We start from the raw sequence: 24,013 nt of genomic DNA on the forward strand, positions 1-24,013 counted from the left end.
AGGAGCAGAGAGTGGCCGAGTAGAAACCCCTTAGCAGCCCCATCGATTTGGCAGATGGAAACGGGGGGAGTGTGGGCAGTGGCGGGCTCCCAGGACCGGTGCTTAGGCCCCTCACACTTCTGTTTCAACTCCATCGGACCACCTCTGACTCAGAGCAAGCCTTTCCCATTGTCGGCTCGATGCTGAGCGTGAGGGTGCAGGAGTGACAAGCAGGAGGCCATCACGTGGGTCTCAGCGTCCGCACAGAGAGCACTGCTTCTGGCCCAGGGTGACAGGACCCAGGCCTGACTCACACACAGGAACAGTCTCCTCATGTGCTGCTAACATTACGTGTTTTTCCTCGCGTCACTTCACTGGGACAGACTCTAGCCAGTCAATATTTAACAAAGTAAGACTGGACCAGAGATGGTCAGGGGGTTGGAAAAAGAGTGTGGCTCAGTGCAATTTTTTGCCAACTGGCAGGCGATCACATTCCTGCTAGCTCACAGAACTCTTCCAGAGAGACAGAAACCTTAAAATCTTCAGCATTTTAGTAAGGGTAGGATAAATATATAGTTCTCTCTTACACTGAGAAAAACAAAAATGCTCAAAAATGTGCTGAGAAGTTTAGAAGCTAAGTAGGAATTGAATTGGGGCTCAATTCCCATGTGTAGACTCTGGTTTTCAAATAGGATTTTAAATTTAATTGAGCGGATATTCCTTTTTCATCAGCCAGATTTTCTTAAAAGCCTATTATCTCTCTCTCTGTCCACCCATCCATCTACCCATACATTCATCTACCCATCTATCCATTTACCCATCCGTCCATCCATCCATCCATCATCCATCCATCCATCGTGTGAAAGCAGCAGGATGGCAATGCAAGACAAAATCATAAACTGATACTGCCAAAAGGAGTGGCTCTGAAAGGAAGGGAGGCTTTGCTTAGCTCATTTTGTTTAACAGTTACTAACAGACTATTCACACCATTTCTCAACTTGGGCTCCAGTATTAGACATACTGTTTCACCTCTGATACTACTGACTTAGTTATTCTAATTCCTTGCATCCCTTGCTTGTAAGCCATTAAATTCCTTTCCTTAAGAAGCTCGCAGGCAGCCAGCATGCACATTTGACTGAAAGAATCTTTTTGCCTACTCTCTGTGGTCAGGAATACCCGGGCCTCCAGGGCCCCCTGGGAGGGTTGAACTTCTGAAAGGTGAACCAGGTGACTGTGGTCTGCCGGGGCCTCCAGGTCCCCCAGGCCCACCAGGCCCTCCAGGACGCAAAGGCTTCCCAGGATGTGATGGAAAAGACGGCCAGAAAGGTATGAATGCAAGCGGTTCTTTAAGTAGTACTGGATGACTTTCATTATTTAGCCCTTAAGGGTCTGGGGTGTGCACCACTATGAGGTATTTCTCATTTCCTGTGGAAATAGTGACTACATTTCCAAAATGTCCTGACTTTCCCAGAGTCCTAAAATTTGGGTAATAGTTGGACAAGTAAGAAGAAGAAACACAAGTTCATCTTTAGCCCCAATAACATACTTGATAATCTTCTAGACAAGAGCTAAACAATAGAAATGTAATGCAAGCTACGTATGTAATTAAAAGATATAGTAGCCACATTTTCAAAGTAAAAAGAAACAAAAGAAATTTTCATACTTTATTTTATTTAACATAATATATTCAAATATTATTTTAACATAAAATGGATATGCGTTCTCAAAGGGATAATTAGGTCTGGCTGTACAAACCTGGTTCTTGTCCCAAATAAGACACTCCTTTCTGCTGCTGAAATCTGGTGTGTATTTTACACTGACGGCACAACACAGCTTGGACTTGCCAGTTTCAAGTGTTCAGTAGCCGCATGTGGTTAGTGGCTTCTGTATTGGACAGTTCAGTTTTAGACTGCTGACTTTGTGTTTTTATAATCACAAAAGAGTCTCCATTACTGAATTCCCCCAGTATTTAAGGCTAAAATATTTATTTTAACTAATTTTTACCTAACTGCTAATGTTTGGGGACCTTAGTTTTTGGTTACGAGAATTTTAGAGAATTATGAGGTTCATAGGACATTTTGTTGAGAAGAGACCAATAAAGCTTATCCATGTTACCTCCCTTATGTCATAAATAAGGAAGCTTGATACCAGAGAAGCAAATGTTGGGCTTCCCTGGTGGCGCGGTGGTTGAGAGTCCGCCTGCCGAGGCAGGGGACACGGGTTCGAGCCCCGGTCTGGGAAGATCCCACATGCCGCGGAGCGGCTGGACCCGTGAGCCATGGCCGCTGAGCCTGCGCGTCCGGAGCCTGTGCTCCGCAGCGGGAGAGGCCACAACAGTGGGAGGCCCGCGTACCGCAAAAAAAAAAAAAAGCAAGTGGACTTGGGTTGGGATTCCAGGGAGGGCTTCCCTGGCGTGATCTGCACGCTACAGAATGAGGAGCACTTGCTGGACGGGGGGAAAGGAACAGTATGTGCGAGGCACTGAGTGGCTGGTGTGGCTGAAACTGAGAGAGTGAGGAAGAGGGGGTGGGAACTCAGGGTCGGTGGTCTCCAGACAGTGGAGCATCTTTCCTTATTTTTCCTTTCTGTCGCGGTCCTTTGACTGTCTCCAGAGAAAGTTGAAGATGACTGGGCTCTTCATTCTAATTTAGTTTTGTCTCAGTCATGGAACAATATTCCTTAGTCCGGTTGATGGATAGTTATGTTTCCTTCAGACAGAGGCAGCTCTTCTCCACCTCGCAGAAGAAGCTGGCTTTGCCCTGCATTTTGCTGGAGTGAACCTCTGAATTCAGCCCATTGAGCTGTCATTATCTTTATATTGCTTCCTTCTAGTGCCCTCCTTTTCATGTGTTTGTTTTAGGACCAATGGGATTCCCGGGGCTGCAGGGGCCACCTGGAACTCCTGGGCCACCTGGAGAGAAGGGTTTACCTGGACCTCCAGGCAGACAGGGGCCCTTGGGTCCTCCAGGTAAGCTTCTAATGCCTAGTCATCTCCACCCAGCAACCTCCATACAGTGTTTTGTTGAAATATTTACGATGAGGGTCATCTTTCAGAAGGTAATTATCCTGAAATTACCAGTAAATTCTAATAAGTTAAGCTTTTTTTGATAAAGATTATGTTTATCTCAGGCTGCACTACAAAGTCTCAGGTTTGTTAAACTTATTTATTATCAAAGCAAGTAAGTTTGAAAGTTAGGAGTTGATTTTACATGTACTATTTCTAAGGTAAATATCCATAAATCTGTGTTCCCTCACACAGGAGGCAAAGACTGATTTGATTATCGTATGTGAAGACTGTATAGTCAATTCCTGCCCCCAAATTCCCTCCTATCGATTCTCCTAGATGTTTTATTAAACTTTTCCTGTAAAGTACATTAGTTGCTATGAAGATGAAAGGCTATTCGATGTAAGCTCTGTAGACAACAGGTTTTCATCAGAGAGTCAAAATAAGCAACGAAAAGGTTGGAAGGGCAAACAGACGTGTATTTGAGATTGGCAGAAGTAATACCTTTGAAGATCCTAAATCAATACTATGACAGTATGGTGTCAGTTCAGAATATCTTGCAGTCTCGTAAATGAGCACTCTAGTCCAAAGAATGAGTACACTGCCCTGCTTTATGATGGATCACAGAACAGCATGATAAAGAACTTATACTATGATTCATCTCTTATTTCCTTTCTGTGCATAATCTACAAAACTTGGCAAATTAATATGGAATTTTCAGAAGCCTTCGAATGGACGGAATTTCTACATACATTAAATGGGGGCATATTTGCCGTAAGAATTCAACTCGAATTTTATATTGTGCAAGGGAGTTTCACTTCAGGACTTTCTAGATATGAAAACTCCATTAATCATAGATGTTCTTGTCAGTAACATTGATGTGGACTTTTTATGTAAATAAGATGCTGTCCTTCTACTTGTCATTTCACTTTTGTCCTAATTCACACTTTTATAATCTCTTTCTGCCATATGAAAATCGTTGTGTGGCCTCATTGTGGCTTTGGATCTCTCCAGGTTCCAGAGGTAAGCATTGCTATAAGATGAATCATTTCCTCTAAATCTCATTTAAAGTCATTTCCGTACTTGCCTTTTTCACTGTATGTGTGAGTGCAACTCGTTGCATTTGTTTAGATGGGGTGCTGTAATTATATTAGGTTTTAATGCCTTTGCTTCCTCGTTACAGATATGGTAACCCCATATTAGAGTGCCCCAATGCTGAGCCTCATTACAGGTTGTCAAGGCGGCGTAGAGACTCAGCTTATAGAATTTCAATTCAGGCACAGAGTATGAGTGCTTTCTCTGTGAAAGTCTACAGTACATACCAACGCAGGTTTCCTTTCTAAATTCTACAATATAAATACAGAGAACGTCCCTAAAATAAGTAGCATCAACAACATGAAAAGCTGGGTCCTTACTACCCAGTAAGGGGCTGTGCCGAGCCTTTCCCATCACACCCAAAGTCCACTGTCAAGGAGCAAGTTTCTTTGTGTGTTAAAATGAAAATGCCATTATTCTTTTCAACTAAGTGTTCACTCAATCCTCCACAATGCGAAAGCAACATACGATTTTGTATCTGGCATTTTTAAAGAGAATAAAAAGAGTTTCTCAAAAGAAGAAAAGAAAAATCGTGAAAGTGTGCATTTCTTCTTTCCAGGCGTCTGTTATTAACCCTAAGGAACGTTGCCCTGAATACAGACACCATTTATTATTTTTAGGGCCCTTACAAGAGATACCTCGGCCCCTTTCTTTCAGCTTCTGGTTTGTCAGAAAGTAAAGAAATGCAAAATCAGAAGTTTAAGAAATCCTGCTATTTTAAATGTTTATATTTTTAAATTACTATTGTATATTTAATGAGTTTCACTTCAGTCCTTTTAGTGTCTCTCTGACTGTATATATAAACTCACTGGAATATAACATCAACATCCTAAATGTGACGTACCAGCCAAATGCCCGCCCATCCTCCACTAACCTGCTTCCTCCCCTCTACCCTCACTGGTGAATTCCCACCATAATGCACCAGATTATCCAGGGAAAGTAGGAAATACCTACATGCATCTCTCTCAAGTCCCTCAGAGCGAAAAAGCCAAGTTTTACATTAAACTGTATGTACTGTAAAAAGGTCTCTAACTTGGTGTCACTTGTGCTTTCACACCATATTTTCGAGGAGGTTAAATTCCAAACAGCTTATAGGGTTCTAGTTCATTTTTCCACAGGCAGAGTAAGTACCGTGTAGACTACATTGTCACTGTGGCCAGGTTTTCTAGGATTTTCTCACTGCTTTATCACTGTCCTTAAAATTATTTTGCACATTTGTATGAATTTTAAGAAAACCATAAGTAATCAATGATGTGTTTTACAATATGTTGCATTTCTTAGAATTCACCACGTAGGTGTTCAGAGTTCTCAGGGAAGGCATTAGGGGGTGCGGGTGAAGAGGGCAGTTTTGGAGCAAGGATGTCTTGGAGTTTTATCTAGACTGTGCCACGTAGTAGCTTCGTGACCTTAGGTATGTTGCTTATTTACCTGAGCCTGACTTTTCTTCCCTGTAACCTTCTAATGACAGCAGCACACACACACAGGCTGGGTGGGAACATTCACTCATAAAGCACTTAGCACGAGGTCTGATGCGTGATCCAGTAAGTGTTAGCTGTTAGCATTGTGGCTTAGTGTCATTATTTCTTTTTCCTTGTGAATGTTTGCAGGGTGACTGAATGAAGATTTAGCAAAAAAAAACCAAAACACAGTTTTTAGAGCTGTGAATGTGCCCAAGAAGAAAAAACATATTAAACCTTTAGGGCAGTGGTTCTCTAAATGAGATTCCCCATGTCAGCACCATCAGCTTTACCTGGGCACGTGTTAGATATGTAAAATGTTGCCCCGCACCTCCAGACCTACTGACTCAGAAACTCTGGGCTCTAACAAGCCTGACAGATGATTGTGACGTGCTGACGTCAGAACTGCAGCGTTCCGGTGGTGCTTCTTAGCCCTAGCTAATATTGGAATCATCTGGGGAGTTTAAAAAATTAGTAATGCCTGGGTTCCACCCCCAGAGATTCCTTTTTAATTATCTAGATGGGTTGCTGGCAGCAGTATCTTTGAAAAGCTCTGCAGATGGGATTATTGTAAAGTCAAGCTTGAGGGCACTGCCCAGGCCACATCCTATACCAATGAGACCAGTATTTCTGGAGTGGGATCCAGAAATCTGTATTTTTATAACTCGCCTGGATAATTCCAACGTGCACTCAAGGTTGAAAGTCACTGCCTCAGTGCCTCTAGCAGTCCTGAAATTGTCCCCTTGAGTACCAGACACTCTGGAAACCCAGGTGGCTGCAGTGTAGACTGATGAATTAGGGTGATGTTAAGCTGAGTATGAGGAACACACCGGGACCTCTCCCCATGCCACCTGTGGCCAGCTCCTGGTAAGAAACGGCCCAAAGATTGCAGATCCTGTGAAGGTCACCACGTGATCGCTGTCATGGCCCATCTTCACTATTTCATACTTCTTTTGCTTTCTCTGAGATTCCCATTCCCTCACTCATTCAGGCATTCAGTCATTAACAGAAAGCATTCTAGAAGTTTTCACAGTGAACAAGACAAAGCCCCATCTTCACAGAGCTGACACTGGATGCTTGAAGATGCTCGATAACGTTTCAGCGTAGTGTCAGAAGCCCATCCAGCTCGAGACGGCAGAAGGACCTGGTTCATAAGCATTTGAATCCCTCACACAGGTGGTGGTTCTAATTGCAGGTGAACCTGGGCCCCCTGCAGACGTGGATGCTTGCCCCCGAATCCCGGGGCTTCCTGGGGTACCAGGCCCAAGAGGACCAGAAGGAACCATGGGGCTCCCCGGAATGAGAGGCCCCCCAGGACCAGGTATGAACCTCACACTGATTGTTTGTTACTGGCAGCACAGGTTGCTGAAATGAAAATCTGGGTGTTTGCTACGTAGCTTTTGGTATGGAGCCGCAACAACTAGTGGGGATGAAGCAGTGGAAACCTCCTTCCCCTTAAACATCTTCTCTGCATCTGTCCAAAGGTTTAATCATGTAGTAACGGGATCGACACATCCCTTCTATTGTGATGAGGAACGCCTACTTTAATCTTTTACTTGTGGGCAGCTTTTGGGCATAAGGTATTTCTTTTTTTTTTTTTTTTTTTTTGGCAGTACGCGGGCCTCTCACTGTTGTGGCCTCTCCCGTTGCGGAGCACAGGCTCCGGACGCGCAGGCTCAGCGGCCATGGCTCACGGGCCCAGCCGCTCCGCGGCATGGGGGATCTTCCCGGATCGGGGCACGAACCCGTGTCCCCTGCATCGGTAGGCGGACTCTCAACCACCGCGCCACCAGGGAAACCTGGGCATGAGGTTTTGAAACCTCTTAGCACCACAGAGTAGATGCTCTGTGAGTAGTCATTATTAGGTGTTGATTTGACCTTGAATTAAAAACAATTGAATTGGGACCCAGTGGAGCAGAACAGCCTACAGGAAGGGAGAAGGAGGTGTATCACTTGGAAGAGGAAAAGGGAAGAGGGGGAGGGTCACGATAAATTATGGCAAAGATCGCGTCATTCATCTAACGGATCTGAGCATTGCTCAGTCATTGTCAGGGTGGCAGGATTCTTATTTAAGTATTTAAACCAAACCATTCCTTTAAAAGGTGCCCTCCCAATGGTTTATTTTCTCTTCATATATCCCCATCTCATTGGGTAATTTACAAAGAGATTAGAGAGTTTAGGCTGGTCATCTAGAGATAACTTATCTTTTTAGACCAGTGGCAGTGCCTGTGGTTCTAGGTACCAAATTCTAGAAACAAATGTGCAAATTAGCCTAAGAGGCATGAAACCGTTCCTCTTCCTGGCTTTCCCACTGCCCAGCTGTGGCTCTGGCTCCTTTTGGTTCAGGGCCAAAGAAATTGGAAGTAAAACTGAATTTTGCACCACCTGCTTTTCCTTGTGTTTCCCCAAACTCAAGTAGCTAAGGACCCAAGAGATGTCCCGGTCCGCTGGAGTCTGTGTAGTTCTTGGGTGGCATCCCGAACAGCTCTGGAGCCTTGTTTATGTTAGTATGGGATTCTGTTGTTTGTGTTTGCTGCATTGCATCTGCGTTTGTGCAGTCAGTTAATTGAGTGTGGATGGGAGCAACTTCCTTTAACGGCCCACAGGCGCTGGGAGTTGAGAGTAGTTACTTTTTTTTTTTTGGCACTCTTTGCATGAATAAACCCTTAGTCAGTCAATAAACTCATCACTCAACCTTATTTTAAAACCAAGCTGCCTTGTTGTGTATATATCTGCAATATTGAGGGCTGGTCCCATCCCCCCTTTAAAAAATTAACTTTCAAGTAGAAGATGTGGCCTGTAATGGGTTTCTGCAAATTCATTTCAGAGAATACTTCCAGACCCCCTCTACTCTTTTTTTTTTATATTTATTTATTTTTGGCTGCGTTGGGTCTTCGTTGCTGCACGCGGGCTTTCTCTAGTTGCAGAGCGCGGGGGCTACTCTTCATTGTGGTGCGTGGGCTTCACATTGCAGTGGCTCCTCTTGTTGTGGAGCATGGGCTCTAGGCGCGCGGGCTTCAGTAGTTGTGGCACGTGGGCTCAGTATTTGTGGCTCGCAGGCTCTAGAGCGCAGGCTCAGTAGTTGTGGCGCACAGGCTTAGTTGCTCTGCGGCATGTGGGATCTTCCCAGGCCAGGGCTCGAACCATGTACCCCTGCACTGGCAGGCGGATTCTTAACCACTGCGCCACCAGGGAAGTACCCCTCTACTCTTTATAAAATGCAGTACTAGGTGTTGTGGGCAATACAGATGTGAATGAGATGTGGGTCTCACAGCCTCATGGTAGACATAGCTGGCAGATCATAAGTAATTCTAAATAATGGGAAATTATAATTCATGTTTTGAAGGAGTTTCAAGCAAAAGGCATTAGGAAAACGGGTTGGGGAGAGGTAATTCCAGCCTGGAGGATTGCGGGACTCTTAAGACCCCAGCAAGAGCTGGCATTTGAGCAGAGCTTGTAAGGAGAGATTGGACTTTGAGAAACCAGAATTGTCCAACAGGGAGATGGCAGGAGCGCAGTTGGGGCAGGTTGGCCTAATAATCCAGAAACTGAGAACCGGCTACATCTTTGCTGCTCAAAGTGTGGTCTGAGGACCAGTGGCAACTGAGGCCACCCCCCAGACCCACCTAATTAGAATCTGCATTTTAACAAGATCCCCGGAATATTTGTATATACATTCAAGTTTGAGAAACCCTAACTATATTATATGAATGCTGTCCTCAAAAGAGTCAGCTAAGGGTGATGCCTTCTTGAGTGACTCAGTCCTAGCTCTAGGTTAAAGTCACCTGGAGGGGCTTGAAAAAATATTGATGTCCAGGGCTCATCCCAGACCAGCAAAACTCAGAGGGAGACAGGGCCCGAGCATCAGTGTTTTGAGAAAGCTGCCTGGATGACTGTAGCAGGCAGCCAGGGCTGAGACCCATTGCTTCACCCCAATATCATTAGAGACCAGATAGGTAGTTGGGTTCACCTACTGTGGTGGCTTTGGAAAATAACCGAAGAAAGTGACAAAGAAAAAAATCAAATGGGCAAATTCTGCACACTTTAACTTAGTAGTTATCTTGGGCACATAAAAGATTCTCTCTGCATAGATTGTGAGCTTCTGAAAGAGGGCTGACTGTGTCTGTGGTCCAGGTGTGATCACCTGTCATCTCGAATTCCTCCTGACTTGGGGTCGGATGGGCTTATCCAGCCGCAGGTGGCCACAGAACGGCCGTCTCTGGCTTCCCGTGCCCTCTCCTTACTGACGTCACTGACCCTGCCTGCTGACAGTGGGGACACCCCGAGGCCACCGTTGTGCCACAGAATGTGATTGTTATGTTAAAAAAAAAAGTGCACAGTCCTTCCCGGCAAGCATCACCCACTTTCCCCAGCCGTCTAACAGTGTGGGCTGCACTGCTCTGTGGTCCAGCTTCCCTGGAGCTCCTTTTGGCCCTGCTGTGTACCCGCTCCCAACCCACTGCTTTCTGTGGGGCCCCCTCTTCTCTGATACAGCCCCCAACCCAGCTCCTGTTGTAAAGAACCCTCGTTGCCAGCAATGTATTCCTTGGTCCCCTCTCCCTGTCTGCTCCCACTGGCCACCCTAGATGCATTGGCCGTGCTATCCAGTTACTGAAAAGTGACAGGTATATTCTAAGGGTCTAAAGTGGCCCAGCCGTGATGGACTTGCATCATCTGTCCTTTTCTGAAGGCGATTCTTTCAGCAGGGTGTGTGGGGCTGTAAAGACCACCCCAAGGTTTGTTGTGAAGGATCAGCTGCCCCTGCAAAGTACCACCTTCGCTTAAAATGACATTGTGGTTTTCTTCCTGTTTTCCCTCAAAACCTCTTTCATTGCTAAGCTGATTTTGTATCCAAGGGCTGCCGCTGAAACCTACATAGAGAAAAACGAAGTTCTGATTCTTTGCTACCCAGTATGAGTGGGTAATGGCCACACTAAGTAAAACCTGAGTCTGTTAAGAGCTCTCGATCACAGAAGGTCTAATGCTTCTCTACTCACACATCTCTTTTTTTTTTTTGCGGTACGCGGGCCTCTCACTGCTGTGGCCTCTCCCGCTGTGGAGCACAGGCTCAGGATGTGCAGGCTCAGCGGCCATGGCTCACGGACCCAGCCGCTCTGCGGCATGTGGGATCTTCCCGGACCGGGGCATGAACCCGCGTCCCCTGCATCGGCAGGCGGACTCTGAACCACTGCACCACCAGGGAAGCCCCACACATCTCTTTGATCTACAACTTTTCCTTCCTGGGTGGCCCTCAAAGGCTGAGACTTCCTGTGATGAATGCAAAAGTGGTTTCCATTCTGGTTTGAACGGTCACTGCCTAATGGACTTCCCAACATCCTGTTGGGAGCGTTTATCTTCTAGTCAACACGTGACTCTCTCAGAGGAGGGACTCCATCCAACATTGCTGGGCTTTTAGACGTAGGTCTGTTCTGTAAAACAAGTTCCAAGTAGAAAGCTCTGGGTACACAACTCGAGTTAACAAAAGCCTTCCTTCCTGACTCTCAGAAACGTCATCTGCTGACAATTTCCCTTTGTCTTCCCCTAAAGGGAGCAAAGCCTCTATTGTAACATCTGGCAGGGAACTCTTTTCCAGACGGGGCGGTGAGCTCGTCGCATGTCCATACTTGGGAAGGAATGTCTGCTGCCTTGTCTGTGATACGCCCATTGCTTCACCGTCTCATTAGCCCTGGGCAGCCCTTTCCAGGATCGCACAGTAGCCACGTGTTGGAATCACCTCGTTGGGTGGGAGAGAAAAGAGTGCTCTGAGCTCACCATGCGGGCTTAGGTTCCTTCCGAGATAACGGATATTCTCTTCGAAGCTGGTGGAAAGAGATGCACCAACTCGCGTACCGCAGTGCCATCCAGGAAGAGGCTTCTGCCCAGTTAGACAGGGGAGGGCGTCCCTCCCCTCCATGGGGAGGAGAGGTTTCCTTTCTCACTTACTGAATGGTGACCATGTAAGAACGTAGTCCAGGCACTGCAGGACGTTCCAAGAGAATTTATGATCCAAGAGGAGACAGAGTGACATCACAGCACCCCGAAAGCCAGGACTGCCCCCGACGCCCACGCTGAACGTAGTGCGACCAGCGTCGGGTGTAGGGGTGGTGGTGGCTGCTGGATGTGGGATGAAAAGAGGAGGTTTGTGGGGGCCACTCTGGCAGGCGATTTTAGGACAAAATGTAAAGGCAGTGACGTTTGGGGGGCATGTACTTCAGATGGCTTTAAGGGTGCCTGTGTGAGAGCGGAGTCGAGTGAGATGTCTGGTCCCCTGAGTACGGCAGGCCCTATGCCACATCCTCAGGTGGCCCCCGCTGCCTTGAAGAACACGTCCCGGCGTGGAAAAGAGGGGCAGCTACTGAAGTGAGCCCTCTTGGACTTAATGGTTGGTTTTAGGCTAATTTGTGGCAGAGAGAGGAATTGGACAGAGAAGACTGATCGAGAAAGGGAGAGAGGGAGAGAGAATAGAGGTAGAGAACAGAAACCTCGAGGGACTCGTGATTCAGGTAATTAGGGGAAGGGCTGCAAAGTCCCCCACAGGCAGGGACCAAATCTGCTACCCAGACCAAAGGAGATCGTGGCTAATGAACTTATGTCGTGGGCCAAAAGGAGCCAAACACTTAAAGAACCGCTCGAGTCTCAGTGTGACGGCTGGCCGCCGAGGCTCCAGGGAACACGCCTGAGCCCTGGTCACCAAGCAGGGTCTGGAGATGGATGGTGCAGCCTCTGCCCTCGGCCTGCCAGGCCTGTTTCCTCACTACACGTGGTCAGCACCATGGCCTTTCTTAGCCTGCGTCTCCCCACTGGTAGCCTGGCATGTGGGAGCACCTCGTCACGTGGCTGCTGTGAAGACTGAACTGGATAATTCACATAAAGGGGTAGCACCTTGTAACCCTCAACAAAGAACTGTTGTTAAAAGTTGCTGCCCTGGGCTTCCCTGGTGGTGCAGTGGTTTGGAGTCCGCCTGCCGATGCAGGGGACACGGGTTTGTGCCCCGGTCCGGGAAGATCCCATGTGCCACGGAGCGGCTGGGCCCGTGAGCCATGGCCGCTGAGCCTGCACGTCTGGAGCCTGTGCTCCGCAGCGGGAGAGGCCACAACGGTGAGAGGCCCGCGTACCGCAAAAAAAAAAAAAAAAAAAAAATTGCTGCCCTTGCTTTAAATGTAACCTGACTCTCAACTAAATGCTATTAAGTTTTATTCATTCCTCCATTCAGGCTTCCAAAAAATTATTCTTAAGGAAAATATTTAATTACAAAAGCCAGATGTGTTCAATGTTAAAAACAACAACAACAAAAAAAAACCCAACCAGGTCAAATATACAAGACTATGAAGAAAATGTGAAAATGTCTCACTCAACACCTCGCTGCTCTGGCTTCAGATCCTGACTCTGCCCATTAATGATTCATTGGCCTTAATTGATCAAGTTACTTGATCTCTTAGAGCCTCAATTACCCCCACTGCCAAGTGGAGACAGTATAACCCCAACTTCAGGTAGCTGCAGGGATGGAATGAGCCAGTGCTGCTTGGTCCAAATGGGAGGCCCAGGGCTGACACGAGGAATCCACGCAGTAAATCCTAGCCTAGTGGGTGTCACATTGCTGTCATCATCACCATTGTGAACTTCCCTGCAGGGTGCAAAGGAGAGCCCGGGCTGGATGGCAGGAGAGGCGAGGATGGCCTTCCAGGGTCCCCTGGGCCTCCGGGACACAAAGGTGACATGGGAGAAGCGGGCTTCCCAGGAGTACCAGGTAAGGAGTTTCGGTTTCTCTTCTTTTCCCTGGCACAGTGGATCTAAGACTGTTTACAAGATCCCCTGGCCTCTTAAGCATTTGCCTTAGACATCCACTCACCAGGCTTTAGGGAGACAAAGCAACAAGAACAGAACAGGATGTGTCCTCCACATTTTAACTGATACTCGACCATCATAAAAACAGGTCAAGCCATTATTTTCCCAAAACGCTGTACATTAACCTAAAAGGCTCTGCCATTTCCCCAGGTAAGCCTGGCATTGGCTGTGTGACTGCCACTGAGAGGCTGTGCTGAAGATCTTGGGGACAGCGGGGGTGGTCTCACATCTACAACTGACTGAATCACTTGGCCTCTGGTTTTCTGAGTTCATTCATCTTAGCATACAGCCATCAATCAACTTATATAGAATACAAGGCTGTTCCTTAAGAGAAATATTTGAGAGTGGGCCTTGGATGAGAAGAGATAAGACTCTACAGAATATAAATTTGAACGATAACACACTAGGCAATATGTTAGGGCCCAAAGGCTCCCAGATACCCTCTCATCTTTGGAGAGTATCTGTCTGGCAGTACCGGGTTACTAATGAGAAGCAGGTGAAGGGGTGGGAGAGGGACTGAGGACGGGGCACTGCAAGAAAATGGAAGCTGCAGTCCAAAAGCAGCAGCTCAGCTTCGGCTCTGTAGAAATTGTTGCCACGTAGAAATGCGGGCTCAACGTTCCCTACACTCTGCTTTTCTAGCCGGAAATCTTAACTCATCAGATCTTGGTAAGTCAAACAGAACACATGAGCACGATGCAGTCCGCGAGCTACCACTTTGTAACTTCTGGTGTATAGATGAGAAGAGCTGCCAGTCTTCCAGAGACAACACATTTTTAAAACACCGTTTGATTTCAGAGTCTAACCTCACCTTTTGCTTTTGGCAATTAGAAGTAGCCACGGGCCTTCTTCCATGGGTCAGCCCTTTAGAGATGCCAAAGGAGGGGCTCCTGCCCACATTCTGTGCAACCGTTCATTTCCCACCAGCCACTTCAAGAGTTCTAGAATTCGGCCCTCCTTCCGCCTCCCTCCCTTATAAAAGAAGAGCTACAAAGCCAAACATATGGATTCCAAGCCCTTGTCCTTCTTAGACTGGAACTGACGATATGGCAGAACAATGGGACAGGTCTGGGAGGTGTCAGAAAGACTAACTTTGAGATTCGCCTTTTCAGAGAGCAGGTTCCCAGTCTAGTCGGAGGGGTCTGGGAGATCCTACATGGGGTGTGTCATTCCAGCTCTTTTCTTCTCAGCACTTATCACTTATTAAGTATTTCACAATTTACCTTTCGATTATGCTTACTGTCATTTCTCTTCTTTGAGTAAAACGTAAGCTCTAGGAGGCCAGGGATTTTCATCTGTTTTTGTGCTAATGTAAGACAAGCAGCTAGAAGTTGCTTGGAACAGGTCCTTGCTGGATGAGTTGCTGGTGTACATTGCAGTTGTGTGAGGGGGACATTCCTCTCTGCTCCCTGAGTACTTAGCACAGCAGCAGACGGGGTGGTGTTAAGAATGCTTGTTAAACTGAACTCGCTAAATGGCCTTTATTTATTTGTGTTTCTTTATTCCTCCAGGCCCTCCTGGGCCCGTGGGGGATCCTGGGCCCGAAGGGTTCGGCCCTGTATACCCCAGTGGCTTCCTCCTGGTTCTCCACAGTCAGACAGATGGAGAACCCACCTGCCCCACGGGCATGCCCAGGCTCTGGACCGGGTATAGTCTGTTATACCTGGAAGGACAGGAGAGAGCTCACAATCAAGACCTTGGTACGTAGCTGGCACGCGGTCACCCAGATTCATTGCTTAAGAGCAAAACTTTGGGGTTAGTTTTACGGATTCATCAACATCTTAAACGATCAGTCATCTATGGGATTTTTTTTCTTTTTCAACTACCATGCTAATTCTCAACTAATTCTGTTAAACCTATGATCCTGAGAGGTGCCAAAGCAGCTCATTCTGGCTATAGTTATTATTATCTGACTACTTATTATTAGTTAAAAAAAATAATTCTTAAGGGTAACTCTGATATAAAGTGCAATTTTTATTTCTCAGTGTAAATGATTTGATCAGGATATGGTTGGTTCCTGAGTTTAGATGTAAAATGGTACCCTGGTGGTTATATGGTGTGGCATTAGCCAGCATCAACTCCTCAACCTACGCCAATTTTTAAAATTGAAATACATTTGACATATAACATGATGTAAGTTTAAGGTGTACAAAAGTGTTGATCCGATATATCATAAGATGATTCCACTGTATCGATAGTTGCCACCTCCCTCGTATCACATAACTATCACTTCTTTTTTGTGGTGGGAATAATTAAGATTTAATCCTTAGTAAATTGATGATTAGGATACAACATTGTTGTCTATGTTCAGTCCACTGTGCATTAGATCACTAGGACTTATTTATCTACTGTTTGCAAATTTGTACCTTAAGCAACATCAGAACTTTATTCAGGGAGTTATCCTTGGCACTATCTGTCAGTTTTCAATAGTGGATTCGTGAGCCGCAGGAACTGATTTTTAAGCCGAGGGTTGAGTCCCCCCGCCCCCTGGGTGCTGGCACTCGTGGTCTCCCCGAGATAGTGGTGGCTGGAGTGGTGGGTGCAGGAGGGCTGTGCCCACAGGGACAGCTGGTGTTAAGGTGAGTCTCGTCACGGCTCTCATTGGGCTGTGACACCCCCCCCCAAGTCCATAAGGGTGGTGAAAGGGTGCAGGCCTAGAGGGGCAGCTACTTACATGTGTACCATGGGTCACCTCCCCTGCCCTGGTCTAACCAGAGCCACCATGGCCTCGCTCTGCAGAGCTTTGGGAATAAAATCCAAACCCCTTAACAAGGTGGACAGAGCCCGCATCCTCTGGTCTGATTTACCTTGGGATGCCCTTGAGACAGACCCAGACCTGCTCTCCCCACCTTCCCCCCAGTGAATTTCTTTGAGTTCTTTGAGCTCCATGCCCCCTTACTACCCCTGGCCCTCTTTACTGCTGTATAAATAGGCCTTTCCTTTGAATGGTCACCACCATCTCCAGACCCGGCCAGATCTTTTTCATAATTCAGGTCCTAGCGTAGAGTCACTTTTTCCAGCCATCCTTCTTGTAAGCCCCAGTGCCTCCACTTCTCAGGGCTTGTGCTGCTGTGTTCCCAGGGCCCGTCTGCCCCTCACGTTCCCCCATCAGGCCGGGCTAGGAGCTTCTTGAAGCTCTCGGGGAAGAGCTGTGCTCACCTCTCCCTCCAGCACCCGGCCTACTGCTTGGCTCCCGAGACAGTGACAAGTGGCCGAGGGAATGCGGGCTGGCCCCTGAGACCGCGGAGGCGGCCCAAGTGGTCAGGGGCACATCGTGCTCTCGCCGCCATAGCAGCAGGCTTTGGCCAGAGCCTCCCGATGCCAGACCGTGTGCGCGCAGATGGGCCGTGTCGGGGAGGCCGCTTCTGCACCCCGCACACCATGCTGCTGCCTTCCCTCCCAAGGCCTGGCGGGCTCCTGCCTCCCCATGTTCAGCACGCTGCCCTTCGCCCACTGCAACATCCACCAAGTGTGCCAGTACGCCCGGAGGAACGACAGGTCCTATTGGCTGGCGAGCGCCGCGCCGTTGCCTATGACGCCGCTCTCGGAGGAGGAGATCCGCCCGTACATCAGCCGCTGCGCCGTGTGCGAGGCCCCCGCGCAAGCCGTGGCCGTGCACAGTCAGGACCAGTCTGTCCCGCCGTGTCCGCGGGCCTGGAGGAGCCTCTGGATCGGGTACTCTTTCCTGATGGTGAGCCCCTGCGCGCCCGCCGTCCCTAAGCCCCCTTCCGTCCGGACTGGACCGAAATTCTGAGAGTCCTGTGCAGACCGGACGGCAGTAGGACATGGGGTCACGAAGGCCACCACAGACTATAGCCTGTGGAGATGCAGGGCCACTCTTTTTTCTTATTGTCCATTTTTTTTTTTTTTTTTTAAACTTTGGTAGAATTTGGAAGATGGGTTTGCATCAGCCCTCAGCGAAAGTGGTTTATTGTTGCATGCACACCCCTCACGTCTCCCGCGCCTCCTTTCCTCAGCAGATTGTAGTTTCTCTCTCCTGGGATGATTTTCAGGGAAAATGTAAATCAGGCCCAGACCTCGGCGTGTCACTGGATGGGTAGGGGGTTGTCTGCAGATGTCTGAGCCCTAATTCTCTCTTGTTGTCCGGGTAGCACACAGGCGCTGGGGACCAAGGAGGCGGCCAGGCCCTCATGTCACCCGGCAGCTGCCTGGAGGATTTCAGAGCTGCACCGTTCCTTGAATGCCAAGGACGTCAGGGAACTTGCCACTTTTTTGCAAATGAGTATAGCTTCTGGCTGACAACTGTGAGACCTGACTTGCAGTTTTCCTCAGCACCCTCACCGGACACCTTGAAAGAAAGCCAAGCCCAGCGCCAGAAAATTAGCAGGTGCCAGGTCTGTGTGAAGCACAGCTAGAGAACCCGCCGCTTGTCATCAGGTCACCAAGAGAAATTTGCTAGGAGGTGAAGGCATCCTAGGCTGTGCTAAGAGATTCAGTGGTGCTCATCTTGGACTCCTGGTTTAGCTGTTCCTTCTGTTTCGATGTGGTTGTTCCCACAGTACTGTAATCCCTTCCTCCGTTTGGGACAGATTAAGCAAACGCTACACGTATGGATTTGTTTGGACCTACCAACCTACATGAAACCCGGATATTCTTAGCTGGCTTTATTTAAAAGTATGCTAATTCAGGGGAAGGCAAATAGATGATACAAATTACATTACTGAAAACGTCATTCATTGGTTAATAGCAACTCAAACAATTGAAGTCAATTACTCTGTAATACAGTGGGCTTCTGGATGGATTTTACAGGAAAAAATAAATAGGCCAACAAATGAAACTAGAAAGTAGAGATTTCCTACGTTTCAAAATGATTTCCTCTGTAATCTGTTTTTCCATGCACTTTAATTGTAAAACTATGACCCACGGAGATTAAACAAAAATCCACACAGCCAGCCTGAAGAGTTCATTTCAAAGCAGAATGAATCATTATGCCAGGAAGGACCACGGTCGCTGTATTCCAGAGATGCGACATTAGCATAAAACACATCACAGATGAACATAAAACATTATGTTCTCTTCTGCATTTTTCAGAGAACAGAAATGCCTGCTTTGGCAACCCTTTGGAAAAGTAGCAATTATGGAAAAATATACGTCCAGTGAGGGATTAAGAGTCGAAAAGCTATTAATGAATATTAAGGCAGCGATTCACAAGAATTGACTCCCCACTGCCGTCAACTTCCAAACAGACTGCTTTTGCCCAGTCGGGGTCTGGCTTGTCTTCCAGTGTGCGTGCTAATGGGACTGGAGCCACATGGGGCCATGTTCACATAAAGCATCCTGTTCCCCTCCCTGGGGGCGCCTGCAGAGCTGCCTCACAGAGAGGGCGTGCAACGGACACTTTCCCTCCATCCACATAATGGCATCTCATACGGGGAAGTGACAGAGCTATCATTATGCACTTGGGAGAAAATTAAGGGCCGACTTAATTAAACTTAGGTAAGAAGATTCATTTAAGTCATCATCACCCCATGCCCCCAAAAGACCTAGCACTCTTTTAAATGAAACAAAGATTACCTACAACTTGAATTTTATGTTCCTGTTATTGGTTTTTACAGGAGCATCCTGCTTTTCTAATCTTAAAAACATTCTTATATTTTATATCAGTACTAGAGCAAAGCAGCAGTTTGATATTTGGCATTAATATCTTCTGTAAAAGCTTAGAAGATATGTCACTTTATAGTGAGTAATTTTCTGTATAGCAAAGGATAGGTTTTCTATTTTGCTGGGAATTCAGTGGTCTAATCCTAGAAGTTAGAAGGCTTATTGGAAAAGATTTCTAGGAAACTTGCCTTCCTTATTTAAATAAATGTTATTCTAGAGAAAACTAAAGAAATTTCTCACGAGAAAGTGACATTCATTTCAGTGCTTATTTTCAATGCACTTAATAATTAAGAAAAACTCAATTAAAACTTTGTTTATAAGAAATGCTTTCCTTGGCAAACATTGATTGGGAGTGTGCACTTACATGCAGAATATATTTCAAATGAATTTTGCTCTGGGGTGTCCCCCGGATGGGGGGACAATTTATTTTAAGGCTACTTCCTGGTAAGAAGAAAAAATGTACATTTTAAGAGGAAATATTGTCTTGATGTACCAGAATATTTCCTAGTTCATTTGACCCATTTATTAATTTTTTGAAACTCTCCTATGGCATGCTAAATATTTGGTATTGAACCCAATTTCAACCTTGTTTATAATTACAATTTTGTTGCCACAAGTTTTATCATATATTATCAAAATTCAAGCCTTCTAAAATTTCATCATGTTCATTCATGAAATTGGTCCGAGAGCACTTTCTGGGAAGAGGTAAGGGTGATCGATGGGCCATAGGAAACATATCTTGCTTGCTATTTTAAACACCTTAACTTTGGTATTAGAATTATCTTAATAAGCTGGTCAAATAAATTTTGAAATAACAGCCCGAATTAAGTGGGCACGTTCCTGCACAGTGAGTCCTCCACAGTGAGTCAGCCCCCTCCTGAAAAATAGCTTACTTTTCCATAAACTGAAATTTCAGAAATAAGATTTGAGAGATGTGACAATGAGAGAAGACTCTTCATGGAAATGTGATATGACTTAACTCATGCTGTAATCTGTATTCCCTCATGATCGTCAAAGCGTTCTACTATAAAATCACCTCTACAGAGTTTGTGTACCTGTTATTGGTGCTTGGGAAAAGAGGAACAGAATGGTCCACTAAAACTGGATTTTATCAAGCATTTTATTTTGAGCCTCTTAGAGATGATAATAAAGGAAATCATTCTGTTTTCCAGGAAATTACATTAGATTTGTGCTTCTATCGGCTCACCAGACTAAAATGATAATAGTTACTTTTATTTGGTGTGGCTGCAAGAATAGTGGAAAGATGTGCCTTTAGAGTTGGTTGAATCCAAGCTTCAATCCAGCTCTGTCACTCTCCAGAGGTGTTACCCTGGGTGAGTTATACCAACTCCCTGAGCCTCATTTTCCACATTTACAAAGTGGGACGTAACACCTACTCTTGCATTGAAAATTAAGTTAGATTCTATGTCCAGCAGATAGCAGACCTTGTATATTTATTATGGTCACATCTTCTATTTAAAACAAGCTGTTTAATATGAAAAATGTTTCTTGGGATTCTTTACATAGTAGAATTAACATAAGGATTCTCACAGGGCATATAAATTACTGATTAGAATTATTTATACCTGGCCAATTCTTAATGTCTTTGGGAATGCTATTTTATTTCAATTCTCAAAGTTATTGTACCACACACACAAAACTCACAATTTCCTGCAGGGTCATTATCAGGAAGTTCTGCAGGGAACAAAACAATTGACATTAAAAGTCAGTACTCTGCAATTGTCACTGTTATTATCTGCCAGAGACTCTGCATAATGCATTTTCGACCACCAAGGCTGGCTGCCACATCTGTGTGAAATGCTTGAATTTTATGGTGCTTAAATATTTAATGATTCATAGGAAAAAATGTGAAATGTGTCTGATAAGTTGCATCCCTTTCTCTAACCTAGGGTTGTAAAGTTAAAGACTTTCAACATGTAAACTTTGCAAGATGCCTGACCTGCTATTGACATTGAAATCTTGTATTACAATTTGTAATATCACTTATTACGTATAAAAATTCTGCAATGACCTCCAAAAACAACTGTGTTTTATCTGGTGCATTAATTTTCTTTCAAGCCAAAGTGAGTTTACTACTTAACCTACCTTGTAATACAGCCTACCTTGGGTCTGGCTCAGTAGGGAAAACAGGAAAGGTTACACGTGGTAGAGGTGCGATCTGCAGATGGGAAGAGCATGTGAGCAGAGTGTGGAAAGTGACCCCCTTGGCTTGGGAAAGCGTGGGATTCTGAAGCTCCTGGAAGCACTGTCCTGTACACAGTGATGGGGTGGGGTAGACATGAAATCAGGCCTCAGGGCCCGGGCCGTCCTGCAGCAGCCTCTGCTGAGTTGCATGCACCCTCCAGCATGGGGCAGAGACCCCGCGGGTCTCAGCTGTCCCATTAGTTGAACCACCTGTTTCACAAGGTTGCTGTAAGGGCCAAGAGTAAGAGATATGACTACAAAGAGATATAAAACGTTAGGTACTGTTACTGATGACCAGAGTAACTGGCAGTTAGGGGTTTGTGATGATTATATTTTTATAGCCCACGCACTGCTGAGCACAGGGGTGGCTGCAGTGCCGATATTCACAGGTAATATTCACCTGTTTCATGAAGTAACTCTTTTTAAGTAGGAGGGAACTTGAGTGGTATTTGGTCCAACTTCTCAACAGAAAAATAATGCTGTTTAATTAACATTTCTTGAGCACCTACTGTGTGACAGAAACTGTATGAACCCTGTTATAGGTGCTCCCCTCAACCTCTCAACTATCCTATTTTACAGACGAGGAAACTGAGGTTTGGAGAGAATGAATAACTCGCTCAGGGTCACACAGTCAGCACCCAGTAGAACTTGAACCCTGGTCCATCAGTCGCTAAAGATTGTATTTTACCCACCCCATCACCTCCCATACTATTGATTTCATTACATAATTCTCTTCCCAAGCAGCAGTATGTATGACCTCCAAATTCAATGGTCTCTACTAGCAATGTTTCAGTTTTCCTTGATAAAGTATAAATCGTATGTTCCAATCTGTCAGTTCACCTGAAGATCTAAACAAGATGTCAAGATCACTCTCTCCTTGCCCCTAAAGAAGAAGAAGAAGAAAAAAAAAGGGTTAGCACAGACACATCAAACACACCTGCAAAAGTACAGTGGCCAGATTTGGCGGTACCCATAGGGGCTCCCTGGTGATACTCTTTGAATGTCCTGGAATCTTGAGTTTTGTGCAGTAGGTCGCAGCATTCGTGACGTGGGGCATGCCTCAGACTGACACAGGGAGGATGGAGACCTCTCACCACCATCTGGTGAGCATGCTGTCTTATGAAGTGTTGGGAAAGGCCTGGATTTTTCTGTTTCTATGGACAAAAGCTTTCTTTCAAGTGATTCTTTCCTGTGATTCAAGAAAACACACACACACACACACCCTCAACAGTATCAAGCAGCCATGGGCACCTCTTCATGTGTGCCACTGGCGATGGTATAAATGAGCTTCTGTTTCAATCCACAAACGTTTATTGGTTTTGACATTCCAGACAAAGCATTGTTTCAGGTACTGTGAAGAGATACACAGTAACACATGCAGGGTTCCTGCCCTTGTGAAGTTTACAATCTAGAGAGAAAGACAGTCCTCTCACTGAAGGATAACTAGCAATTAATTCTAAGTGGTCTGTGGTAACTGTGATGAACACCCTATAAGAGCAGATCATTCTGGGTTGTGGTGTCTGATGGCAGGACGGGGAGAATCTGGATGGGCAGAGGGAGAGGAAAAGGTTGCTTCAGTTAAGTCACAGGGTTAGGAAAGCTCGCAGCTTGGACGGCGAGACCAGTTAGCAGCACAGACTCTGTTATAGATACGGGGGGATGAGGCTGAAGGGCTGGCTGGAGCCCCATGGTTGAGGCAAATGGGTTTGACCTTTATCCTTTGGCAACAGAGAGACAATAGAAGGTACTGAGATGGTGAGTGGCATCGCAAAAGTAGGTTTTGGAAGATAACTGGCAGCGCTGTGTAGAACTGAGTGAAGAGGTATTTTAAGTATTGAGCAATGTACTGAGAGATTTTAAGGTCCTTCTAAGCAGGGAGTCTGTGACTCTAAAATGAAAGACTAGGGGCAAAAAAAAGGAAATGACTGCAATAATCCATGGCAAGGGAAAGGAAGAGATGACAGGTTTGTTTTGTTTTGTTTTAATGACTATTTGACTCTCCCAAGATGAACTAGGACTTGGGAAGTCGGTGGCAAGTTGGCCACACCCTCTGTTTTACTGTCCTTGTTTGGTGGTGGGTCTCAGCCCTTTAACTTACTCCCCAAGCGGCGGAATGTGTGACCAATATGTAGACTGGCCCCGATTCTACAAAAACCAGCCATTTACTGTCTGGGCCTCAAAAACAGACAGCTTAAAAGCACAGAGGAGCCTTGAACAATCATGTACAACTTTGGAATCACCGGCACTAAATACTTCCAAGGTCGCAAAGAGGAAGCAATTTAACTGCTCCCTCATCTTGAGAACCAAGGAAAGATTCTGAATTAAGAGGTCTCATAAGTTGACTAACCACAACCAAAGTGTGGGGATGTTTAACAATCAGGAAATTACTATTAAAGCAAAGAAACCAAATTTAAAACCAGCTCTAAATGCTTATTTCCTATTAGAGACAGTCGAATGCACTGGCTTTTGTCTTTCTCAATCCAATTCCAGTTTTTTGGCATAACTTTGGAGATTCCTTCTTGTAGGAAAAAAAATAAGACGGATGTTGAAAATAATAAGCACTGGTTACAAGTAAGCCTATTAACTGAACAAAGTAATTACAGTAGTTTCCAAAACACCTTTACTGTTGTGCTAAGATAACCGGTTTATATTTGTAACTAAAGTGACCTTTCCCACATCTGTAAAGTTTAGTGATGTTTCACTCCATAAATAAAGACGGCATGCATATTACAGGTACACATCTGAAATTCAGTTCTGGTGTCTTTATATCTGACAAGTGAAACAGAGCAAGGAGCTACTATTATTG

The 24,013-nt window shown here is 45.8% G+C and overlaps 1 protein-coding gene across 1 annotated transcript in view; it reads left to right on the forward strand.

Annotated features, from left to right (window-relative positions):
* The window catches only part of COL4A4 (collagen type IV alpha 4 chain), a 121,036-nt gene extending 100,012 nt beyond the window's left edge, over window positions 1–21,024 (forward strand). The window contains exons 40-47 of the mRNA XM_030831177.2: window positions 1,150–1,305; window positions 2,840–2,947; window positions 3,998–4,006; window positions 6,731–6,856; window positions 13,166–13,282; window positions 14,892–15,080; window positions 16,785–17,071; window positions 17,493–21,024. Of these exons, the coding sequence (XP_030687037.2) occupies window positions 1,150–1,305; window positions 2,840–2,947; window positions 3,998–4,006; window positions 6,731–6,856; window positions 13,166–13,282; window positions 14,892–15,080; window positions 16,785–17,071; window positions 17,493–17,756 (1,256 nt within the window). The 3' untranslated portion in view covers window positions 17,757–21,024. The remainder of the gene's footprint in view (window positions 1–1,149; window positions 1,306–2,839; window positions 2,948–3,997; window positions 4,007–6,730; window positions 6,857–13,165; window positions 13,283–14,891; window positions 15,081–16,784; window positions 17,072–17,492) is intronic.
* Window positions 21,025–24,013: the final 2,989 nt, after the last annotated feature.

Source organism: Globicephala melas, chromosome 7, assembly GCF_963455315.2.
Source record: "Globicephala melas chromosome 7, mGloMel1.2, whole genome shotgun sequence".
NCBI lineage: Eukaryota > Metazoa > Chordata > Mammalia > Artiodactyla > Delphinidae > Globicephala > Globicephala melas.